Source organism: Hibiscus syriacus, unplaced genomic scaffold (genome assembly GCF_006381635.1).
Source record: "Hibiscus syriacus cultivar Baekdansim isolate YM2019G1 unplaced genomic scaffold, ASM638163v2 tig00111774_pilon, whole genome shotgun sequence".
NCBI lineage: Eukaryota > Viridiplantae > Streptophyta > Magnoliopsida > Malvales > Malvaceae > Hibiscus > Hibiscus syriacus.
Window position 1 is genome coordinate 3,768,396 of NW_024063175.1, and position 12,097 is coordinate 3,780,492.

Here is a 12,097-nt window from a genome sequence, read left to right on the forward strand (position 1 = left end):
GCGAATTTACGATAGTGGAGATCGCAATGCGAATTAGAGATCGCATTGCGATTTTGTTGGTTATTTTCACAAATCCAATAAAAGTTGGTCAAAATCGTATATTATCTGGGATTTTTTGTCACTGAAGTTATTTTCTCATTTTATATTGTTTAGTATTACTGTCAAAAAGTACTTTTAAATGTTAAAAGTTTAAACAAATATATTTAATTGTTTTTTAATTTTTTAATATTATAGTGAATAAAATAAATCAACTTAAATTATAATAAAAATGTATACAATATTTTTATTAAAATAATAATTGTGAATGTAACTTATTTTTATTAATATTATAATGAAGTGATATTTTTATTAATATTATAATAATATTTATAACCAAGTGATATTTGAATATAAATTATTTGTATTAATATTATATTTTTTATCAACATGATGTTTAATAATGTATTTTTATTAATTGAATTTCAAAAAAATTATTATTTCCCTAATACACGTGAATTTCAAAAGTAAAAGCAGGAAATTTTGGCTTTTACGTTTGATATTGTACAATGTAGTGCAAGAGCACTTCTCCAACTTATAGGGTCTTCAACATTGATTTAGCCCTTAAAAACACTTTTTGAAGCAAAAGTGCTTTTGAAACTCATTGGTAAACGACCCCTAAGAAATATGGATAAAGGCTATTGAGCTAGAAGAACAAAACTTTATCCCTCGCAACAAGGTTTATACTCATTAATTCGATCCTTTCAGCCTTTTCATTGTATTACATACCCATGTTCAAGATCCTTCAGATTGTCGTTAATAGAAGGGTAAACTATGCGAATAGTCCCTATTTTCGGTATGATCAACTTTGGTCACCAATTGAAAAATTAAGAAGAAATGGTCCCCTACCATTATCGATCCATTCGATTTTAGTATATAATGCTATCGATCCGTTTGATTTTACACTCTCGACCGTTAACTCTCGTTCAATTTTAATCATTCAACCATATTTTAAATAAAAAAGGGTTAACGGAAATTAATAACAGATTGACTTAAATCGGACAGATCGATAATATGAGAGACTATTTACTATTAATTTTTAAATTGGTGATCAAAGTCGATCAGATCGAAAATATATGAAACTAATGACATAGTTTACCCTTAATATAATTGAAACAATTATACGTTACTTTTTATGGGGATCTTCGACTTGTAGCAAGAAATCGGCTATTGTGAATTAAAAGAGTGTGTTTGCACAAGAGAAGCGCAGTACAAGTTTGATTAACTCACGAGCCAAAAATAAGGCATTGTTAGTCAAGTGGAGTTAGAGATATGCATTAGAAAGAAAACTTTATGGCAAGGGAAGGTGTGGTGTACAAGAATAGATGGTGAAGAGTGAAAAATAAACTCTCAAAAGGCATTTTGGGAGGATTTTTGGTGTGGTGAAAGCATGTTGGGTAGTGGCATTCATTTTTCAGTTTTAACATAATTAACCGATCGAAGTGAATTAATTCAGTTAATTCAGTCGGTCACCGAATTAATTCGGTTAAAGAACGGTTAATATTTTTGTTAATATTTAGTTAACAATTAATTCGGTTCGAAATCGATTAATTAACTGAATTAACAGAAATTATTAAATATGAAATATATTATATATATTAAATACATATTTTAAGCTCAAACTCATTAAGAATTAAGACTTAATTATTTTTTAACCGCACTAAACTCATTAAATTATCAATATCTAATTAAAAATTTAACCCAAATAAAAAATACTTCTATTATATTCAAATTAATCTAATTAAAAAATTATAAAAAAATTCGGTTAATTCGGTTAATCAGCTGAAATAACCGAACTTTGTTCGGTTTGATTAACGTTTTTAAAAAAAGTTATGTTTGATTAATGGTTAGAGAAAATTAATAAAAATTCAGTTTGATCGGTGAACGAAATAACTATTTGAACAATCCTAATGATGGGTGTTTATTTTTTAGGCTCTAACGGCTAGCAAAGGTTAAAAGAATTGTAGTCATTGATGTGGCACACAATGGTGTGTTCAAGGATGTGGTTTGGATAAACTTATGAGTAAATTACGTGTTTAGTATTTAAACTACCAGTTTTGATTCATTTTAGTACTTAAACTATCATTTTTTAAAAATACGCCTAACGTTTAGTTTTTATTTCATTTTAGTATAGCCGTTAAAAACTTAACAAACGAGAGATCTTTTTGAACAGAGGAATGGGAAATTTGTTCCTAATAATTATTAAACTCATAACTTAGAGAAAAGGGAATGTGTCAACTACAAACTTTTAACCACTTACTCTAAAGATTAATAACGCGTAGGGAAATTTTGACCCTTAACAAATTGATTCCCATGGTTCTTAACGTGATCTTATCTCAAAAGGTGGAAGATAGAATTGTATGAATTTATGACAATAATTGTATGGATAATCTTTTTGTTGAGTGTAGATTCATTAATTGTTTTTGGGCTAAGATGTTCAATTGGTGGGGACTTCGGTGGAATGCTATGTCGAGCGTCGAATCTAACAAAATTTTATAGGTTGGACTAATATAAGTATAATAAAAAACTTATTTAAAATAATTCATATATTTTTTAATTTAAAAATATAATTATATTTATATATATTTGAATTAAATCTAGAAAAATATTTTATCTGGACTAATATAATTTTCTTAACATAATTCATACATATTTTTTATTTAGGAATATAAACTAACTATTTGGTCACACACCTATTATTTAATTTTTTTTGTCACTCAACCATTATTTTGTCAAAATCATATCTAACCTTACGTTTTGATTATGTTTTGATAACTGTTGTAACCGATCTGATGTTTTGAAAAAATAAAATAAATTTTGAAAATAAAAGGGTTTTTATGAAAATATGGGAGTCTCCACCAATCATTTTTAAGGTGAGATTGGAACACCTAATATCAGATAATTTTAATAAAACAATTTTTTTTTATAAAAAATACCATGTTTTGGCATGCGAAATCATAAATCATATTTGAGATTCAATTATGCGCGGGGAATGATTAGCACCCTACAACACCCAAAATTGATACCAATTTTGAAAACATAGTTTCTACTGTTGAAAACATTAGACACCTATTTTTAACAAAAAAAAAAACTTATTTAGACACCTAAAGTTAACTTTGTGTATAATTTGAAGTATAATTTGAATACTTATTTTTGCATTAAACATTTTTTTCAAGTTTAACGTAGATAAGCCCTTTAAGGATAAACTGAATAAATATGTGGAAGTGATGTTAGACCACAAGGTGGAGGTGCATGCATTGTTTTCTAATCTCTTCAAAAGTCTCGATTTAAGGAGGATTGATAGTTTCCGAAAGCTATCTCCGAAATATAGCAAGAATGTTTCATCCAATATGATTATCGACAGACAACCTGACAGTGTTTGGCCTATTCTTTTGAGATTAAAAAAATACATATATATATATATATATATATACATATATAATATGAATTAATCGATTAATATATCAGATACTAGTAATTAGTTCAAAAGAAATATATATATATATATATATATATTGGTGGGAAAATTTGGGTTTTAAAGTTATGATAAGTAAATATTGTCAAAGAATTTTAAATATTTACTTTAAATAATTATCATTGATGAATTGAAAATTTCAAAATTATACACACAAAATAATAAAAAGTTTATAGATAGAAGACAAATCATTTTCCAACTTCTTGGTTTGGAATTTTAACTGTAAAATGTAGTTGTTTTACTTCTTCAGCATCCATGTAATAAAGGGGAAACAGTTTTAAAGCACGAGGGGCCAGCGTTTAGGTTACAATTACTATTTTTTAGGGTTTTATTTTCTTGCTACTTTTTCATTACATAGAAAATGGACACAAAGCAGTAGCAGTTAATAAGCATATTCATATTTTTTTGAAATTGAAAATAGCGAGTCTAATTTAAGGTTAAAATTAATGATTTAGTACGTAATTTAAAATTTAATAAAAAATGATAATATTTTAGATTGAATGTAATTTAATATATTTTTAATATTTTCAGTTAAATTAAAAATATTATATTTTTTATAAAATTTTAGATTATACTTAATATAAAATATTATAATTTTTATCACATCTTTTATTACACCCTAAAATCATCATTTTTAACCTCAAATTAAACTGTAGTGCAGCTGAACTACACTATTTTTAGGCTGATAGCAACCATACATGTTTCCTTAATTATAAGACTGTCAGCTAGACCACAAAGAAGAAAACTTTTCGTAAAATCAACCCATCCATCATTGGACATCAACCATTAGCTTAGAATGTAAACTACATATTTAGTACCTCGTCTATCACATTTCTTATGTTTTGGTCACCAAACATTATTTTCTTCAAAATCATATCTAATATTATATTTTGGTTTTATTTTAGTCTTCTGTCATTAAAAAATTAACAAAACTGCTAGTATGATATTTCAAAAAAAAAATTAATGATGACATGATATTATTTTATGGTGACATATCAATCTTACCGTTATTTTTTTAATGGTGGATGACCAAAAAAACTATTTAATTATGACATGATATTATATTATAGTGTCACATCAATTTTACTATCAATTTTTAATGATGAATGACTAAAATAAAATTAGATATAATTTTAAAATAAAAAAATAAAACGAATGAAATAATTAAGCTATTAAACGTGTAGTTTACCTAACTTAAAATAAGATTTGGTATACTGATCCGACCCGACAATCTTGTAGACAAAATGACTCATTAGGTAGTATGAACTCACTGTATGTCAGTATCCCTGACTTGATGGCTTAAAAATGTACACACAATTCAGATAATTTACATAAATATAAGACCCAATATACTTTTATCTGTCACCCGCAAAATATAAAACCCTAATCTAAAAAGTCTCTTTTTTAATTATGAAGCCAACGTTATAATTAGGGAGGAGCATGGATCCTGTTAGGTTAGATTTTCAGTTAATCTAATCCGACCTAAATATTATACACATTACATTTGATCCGAATTCAATCCAAAAATTATATACTATTCATTTGACTCGAATCCGACATGCATTTTGAGATAAAACTCGAACATGACCTAAAATAAAATATTTATAAAAAATATTAATTTTATTTAACAAAAAATATAGATTTAATTGGAAAAAATTAATATATATATATATATATATAAAGAAAGAAATGTTATTGCAATTATCCTTAAATATATAAAGAAAAATTATATTTTTTTGTCGTGTCAGATTAGATATTTTTCACCCTAATCAGAATCTGACTCGATCGGATCCAATCCGAACCCGATTCTTTTTTTTAAAAAAAAAATCTAACTCAATAAAATCGATTTGAAACCTATCGAGTTCAGATCTCATATATATCCCTAATTACATTGGCTGAATAGTGTCCCTTATCTAGAAAGGTTTGACTCCCAATTTCAAGCAAACACTTGTATCTTTTATTTGTATTAACCAAATAATCATATTTTTTACCATATCCATACATGTGACCTCAAAGTGGAATTCCTTTTAGATGGCTATGGTTTAACGTCATTTGTTATTATTATTTTTTTTTCAGAATATTGGTCTAACATTACTTATGCATCATATGTGGGCGTCATTTGTACCAATCAAATCAAATTTTCAATTATATTTAAAAGACCTCAAAGTGGAATTCTTTTTAGATGACTGTGATCCAATCTTACATGCATCACATGTCATGCTTTTTCTTCATTTGATTTTGTATTTAAATAATATGCGAATTTATATTGAAAATTTAACGAATATAAAGATAATTGAGAATGGGCATATCGTAATAAGAGGTAAAAAAGTAAACCTGAACACTCTGCAGCCATTTTATTTTTTTAAACCCATGATGATATAAACTTGATACTATTTGCCTAAAAAAAACAATAGAACTTGATGTTTGATTCAACACTTTAGTCATGGATACCTCCGTTGTTTGATAACAAATCATAAAATGAAAACAACTGTTACAGAATGGATCGAGGAGAAAATAGGTGAAGACAATTGCTCCTACAAAATTCAAATTATTATATATCTTAGATTACTTTTTTATATTTCTATTAAAAATCTATTTTTTCACTCTAAAATTTTATAAGTACATTATCCTTAGAATTTTATAAATCATCTTTTTTCACCGACGATGCCCCATAGGACCACCTGAATTAGGAACCACTCTTTTTTAAGTCACGATTTTCACATGCTCCTAAACATTACTTCCCACCCGTTAATTGGGTACCCCACCCGATCGCCTAATTTTTTAAAGAAAACATCCAATTTTTTAAAATTCAGATCGATGGATCAGATCGTCGAATATTTTTATCATCCCAAATTCAGCAAAACCATAGAAATGATTGCAATCACAAAATGACCCAACAATTTTATAGTCATATAGCACGCGAGCATCACTACCATAAGCTGGTGTGTTACACAGTTCACAGTAACAAATTACCATGCAAACAACTATATAGTTCTACCACCTAATACCAGGGAAACGTTTTCCTTATTTGATCCAACCAAAGTCTTTGTTTATCTATATAGACAATATAATAGTAGGCTCATAATCAGTGATGGTGTGGCTTCTCCAGGTCCTCGATACTCGTAGGACGGAACCAGGCCTTTTCCTCGAGGACAGAGTTCTCGCCACCGGAATTGATGCCTTGCTCCCCACCCACAGATGCGTTAAGCTGCTCGGCAGCGGGGCCAAACACCCCGGTCTGAGGGTTCGGAGCCCAGTACTTGTCCGATTGAGGCTGGATCACATCATCAGGAACCACAGTTGCATGGACCTGATCATCCAGGTTCTTGTCATATGCCGATGAGTGAGCACACCTGCATATACAATAATTAAGATCAAGATTCCTTTTCGAAATTCCAAACATTGCTTTGTGACATTTAAATGAATGAATATTAAACTAAGAAAAGATCAAAATCCCTCATCACCAGACAAAAATTGAAATCTTCATGTGCCTAATTGACTATAAGCATCAATTAATTACTCCTTTAATTTAATTAAAAGGTTTAAAAAAAGAGTTGTTAGTTACAAGGTGAGGAAATTATTATAGTAGTAGATAAGCGAGCAAGGGGCTCGTGTACAAATCTTAGGTAGTGAGTGAAGAAGGGTAGGTAGAAAAGCATCAGAAGTGTGGGTCAAGATCTTCTGCAAAACAAATGGACTGTTAAAACACGTGATCAGCATCAACAATAAAAAATGGGTTAATTACACATTTAATATCTAAATTATCAATTTTAATCTGTTTTTAGCACATATACTTTTAATTTTTTCAAAATTATATTTAAAATTTAATTTTTATTTCATATTAGTATCTCGCCATTAAAGTTTAAAAAATAAAATAAAATATAGGTATCAAAACACGTTAAGTGCTTAAATCATACTTAAATTTAAAAAAAATAAAAATTTAAATACTAAAACGGATCAAAACTGATAGTTTAGATATTAAACGCATTAAGGTTTTAACGACGAGATATTAAAATAAAACAAAAATTAAATTCTAGATCTGATTTTAAAAAATTAAAAATTTAAATATTAAAACAAATCAAAATTGATAATTTATGTACTAAATACATGATTTACTCAAAATAATTTCAATTAATCACATATGTCCATTATGTATAACTACTCGAACTCAAAACTTTTAAAAATAAAAAATATTTTCTTTAATCACTGAAATCACGTGATGATTTAATTTTAAGTTTGTTTTATTAATTTTTTTATAAATGATGAGATCTAAAGTTGATTTCAATAATTATACCATAAATCATTAAATATATTAATATTCATAAATTATAATTACATAAGATCTAAAATATAAATCCCTATCTGCTCAACTTTCAAAAACCTGACACAGCAAGTAATAATATAAATAAAATATACAATGATCGGTTATATGGCCATTTCTATATTTTCCAAATTGGGTCCACTTTCTAATCTCATAAAAGAGCTATCTAACGTAATTTGCACGCCAACTCTCAAAGAGTCGATGTTAATGATATTAGACCCTTAGTTGTACACATTAATTAATTGAATTAATATACTAGTAAGCTATTTTTAATTAATTACTTGACTGATTAATCTAAATTAAATTTTATAAAGATCCATTATAAGAAAAATTATTTCAACCTAATTTGTTTCATTTATAAACGTTAGCGTATAAACTTGTGTAAGAAATATAGTATATCATTTTAATAGACCAACTTATTAACGGTAACAAACTATTTTTAAGTATCATGTCAAAATCATAATTTTTTTTCAAATAATATAAAATGATTATAAGATATTATTTATTTACATTTTCTCAATTATTGATAATATATATATACACTTTGTATTGCCTGAATTTGATATTTGAAAAATATTATTCTTTTTATCATTAAAATCATTTGAAATGTTTATAATTATTAATTATTTTTTGTTTTAGATAATTTAAATTAAAAATTATATATTAGTATTTAAATGAATAATTATGTGTTTAATATCTAAATCGTTTTAGTACCTAAATTTTTAATTTTTTAAAATCATAACTAACATTTAATTTTTATTTTATTTTAATACTAGCGTATACTTCAACTATTAATTTTAATCCATTTTAGTACCTAAATTTTCAAACAAAAATTAAATTTAACGTTAAATTTTTTACATATACTAAAATGAAACAAAATCTAAATTTTAAGTATGTTTTTGAAAAAATTAAAAATTTTAAGTACTAAAACATATTTAAAATAATAGTTTAGGTACTAAACATGTAATTTACCTATTTAAATTAAAGAAGAATTAGCGTAGAAAACGATATTTGGGAGACAGGTGTCCAATAGGAGAGGGGAGGGAAGGTGCGTCCTTATCCGCCCAGCCTTCCCCACACCGCAGTTCCACTCTCCCAGATTTATCCATTATACCAACAAACGATTCCCTCTTTTATTTTATTTCCTTTTTCATATAATTAAAAAACATATGTTTAATTTAATAAATTCCAGTTGAAAACTAGAAGAGGAAAAAAAATAAAAATTAAGTATCTTCATCAAGAAATTCCTCCGATTATAACTGATGTTTATATCACGAAAACGAGGAAAATAATCTCATCATTCACACGATATGATCTAAATCCTAATGAGATTCATTCTTCAACATAGAAATCTTCAAATTTTCAGTAGAAATCAATCCTAAAACATAATTACTGTTACAAAATTCAGCATGAAAAATCACATCAACTAAAAATCGGGGGGGGGGAGAAAGCAAGAAGGAACCTGACAGCAGCAGCAGGTGGAGGAGAGGGCGTGGCCGAGAGAGTGGAGGTGCGGTTAAGAAGGCGCTTCCCCAAGCTGGCGATCCCTCCACCACGCTTGAAATTGGCTGCCATACAAGTGAGGGAATAAAAGAGAGAAAATCTGGGAGAGGAAGGAACAAAAGGCGACGGTTGAAGGGAATATCTTTTGGGTTTGAACAAAGAGAGTGTGCGTATTTATAAAGAGATAGTGATTCCCATTTCTCACTTAATTCTACCATCACCGGCTACTACAGCACCAAACCGCTAGCCCCACCAACACGCAACACACCGTTTTCTTTCACTCAACCGTTATCATGGAACTTTAGTCTACATTACGGGTTTTAATTAATAAGGCAACTACACGTTTAATATCTAAATTATTATTTTTATTTTATTTTCATATGTAAATTATATTTTTAAAGGTAAACTGTGTGAATAGTCCCCTTTATTTTTTGTATGACTGATTTTGATCATTAATTTAAAAATTAATGGTACATGGTCCATAACGTTATTGATATGTTCAATTTTAGTCCCTAATATTATCAATTCATTTGATTTTAGTCCCTCAGATGTTAACTCTAGTTCGATTTTAGTCTCTCATCTATATCATATATTCGTTAAGGATTAACGGCGGAGGGACTTAAACCAAACAAACCGATAATGTTATGGACCATTTACCCTTAATTTTTAAATTAGTGACCAAAGTCGGACATACCCGACACAAAAGGGACTAATCACACAATATACTCCTTTTTAAAATTATATCTAACATTTAATGTAGATTTTATTTTGATATCCCACCATTAAAAATTTAATGATGTTGTTGAGGTGTCATCATAAAGTAATGTCACATTGTCATTGAAAAAATAAAAAATATCATGTCAGCAGTTCTGTTAATTTTTAAAGGTGAATACTTAAGTTTTTTTTTTCAAAATCATACCTAATGCTTGGTTTATGTTTCATTTGGTATCCCACCGTTAAAAATTTAACGTTCTTGTTGACATGTCATCATAAGATAATGTCATGTAATCATTGAAAAAAATATCATGTCAACGGTTCTGTTAATTTTATTGGTGTACTAAAATGAATCATAAATTAAATATTATGTAAGATTTTAAAAAAATAACGCTTAAGTACTAAAACGAAATAAAAATAATAATTTAGTTACTATATTTGTAATATGCCCTGAATAATACTAGAGTAAAGTACCTCAATTATCGCTCAACTTTTTAAGTGGCTATAATTTTGGTCATCCATAGAAACAGTCCTTTCAATTTAATCGCTTATCTTTTAGAGCATTATGTCACGAAATTGGGCCCTTTCCCCACACTTTGGGCTATTTTGGCTATGTTGGGCCACATTTGGTCTTGGAGGTTGATAGAATAGTGTAGATTATTCTAGAACACTCAAGACTTGTACATATTCAAAATTAACCTTTTAACCATCTAACTTTTAGAAGCTAACGTTTTGGTCACCAAACAATTGTTTTATTTGAAAATAAAACAATAATAAAAAGTTTGAAATAGAATTCAAAATTTAATTCACAAGGAATTCGAAACAATTAGGATTCAAGAGTTTATTTTATTTATTTATTTATTTTCTATTTGATTATAAATTAATAAAAAAGAAACAGAAATATAAGAATAATATATATATATATATATTTATTTGAGAATTTCTGTTAGTCAATTAACACTATTTGTTTTTGCTTGTAGTTTAAAGAGATAAAATAAAAAATACTGAAAATAAAGAGGAGGGGGAGGACTGAGGACGAAAAGAATTGAATTATTATTAACATAATATATATATATATATATATATATTGATTATTTCTATTAGAAAATAAAATTTATTTGTTTTGCTTGTAATTTAAAGAAGAAAAAGTTATAAAAAATTAAAAAAAATTGAATTATTACTAATATATATATTAACCATTTTTTAAATATTTTTCAATCACTTAATTTTCAAATTGCTCTAGTATTGGTTACTCGACCGTTAAATAGTTAGTGACATTATGACACGACAACCTACACCTAAAAAATATTATTTTAGATCCTAAAAAAATAAAATTAGATTAAAACTACGTGGTTTGGATTTTTATAAAAATATTTTTCTGTTTTTCTCACATTTCATCTCTTTTGACCTTTCTTGTTCTTCCTCTCCAATTTCTCATTTTCTTTCCTCGACCTAAACAAATCTGGTTTTCGACCACTACACATGGGGCTAAGCAAGCGAAAGCAAATCATATATAGTACACATGTGCCTAAGATTTTCTATTATTTATTTTAGATAATTTAGATTTATTATCTATTTTATTTCAAAATTTAATTTTCAGTTAAAATTAAATTTGTTTTGTGTTCAAACAAAATTACTGTTTCAGGTAATGACGTTGTTTTCTCTAAAAAAAAATCTAGCACAATAATATAAGAGATATTATATTTTTCTATTTTTAGGATTTTTGAAGTCTATAAATAGATATTTTTCTTATATAATGTTGATCGAAAATCAATTCGATCATCAATACACAAAATTTTCTTCCTTCGTTCAAGATTTTTATCTTGCTATTGTTTTAGAATACGAAGATCTAATTACATTGTGACATGTTGAGGTGTTCTTCTCAATCATCTAGTTTGTTAAGAATTTATTATCCTAAGAGAATTAGACATTCAGCTATCCTAATTCAAAGCTTTCAGCTATGTTATCAGGATGAAACATCTTTAGCTGATTAGATGTTTCATCCATCCAAATGTACGTTCTTAATCAGAAATTTCATCATATCTAAT

General features: G+C 27.3%; 1 protein-coding gene across 2 annotated transcripts; it reads right to left on the minus strand.

Annotated features, from left to right (window-relative positions):
* Nucleotides 1-6,554: 6,554 nt before the first annotated feature.
* On the minus strand, nt 6,555-9,568 carry LOC120170222 (late embryogenesis abundant protein At5g17165-like). Of its 2 annotated transcripts, none has more exons than XM_039178198.1 (2): nt 9,287-9,568; nt 6,555-6,866 (listed from the first exon to the last, which is right to left on the minus strand). In XM_039178198.1, exons 1-2 carry the CDS (start codon nt 9,551-9,553, stop codon nt 6,597-6,599), a joined length of 537 nt encoding a protein of 178 aa, XP_039034129.1. In that variant the 5' UTR covers nt 9,554-9,568; the 3' UTR covers nt 6,555-6,596. The 2 variants fall into 2 exon arrangements, with proteins under 2 accessions (XP_039034129.1, XP_039034130.1); XM_039178199.1 differs by having other exon boundaries at nt 6,555-6,864; nt 9,295-9,503.
* Nucleotides 9,569-12,097: the final 2,529 nt, after the last annotated feature.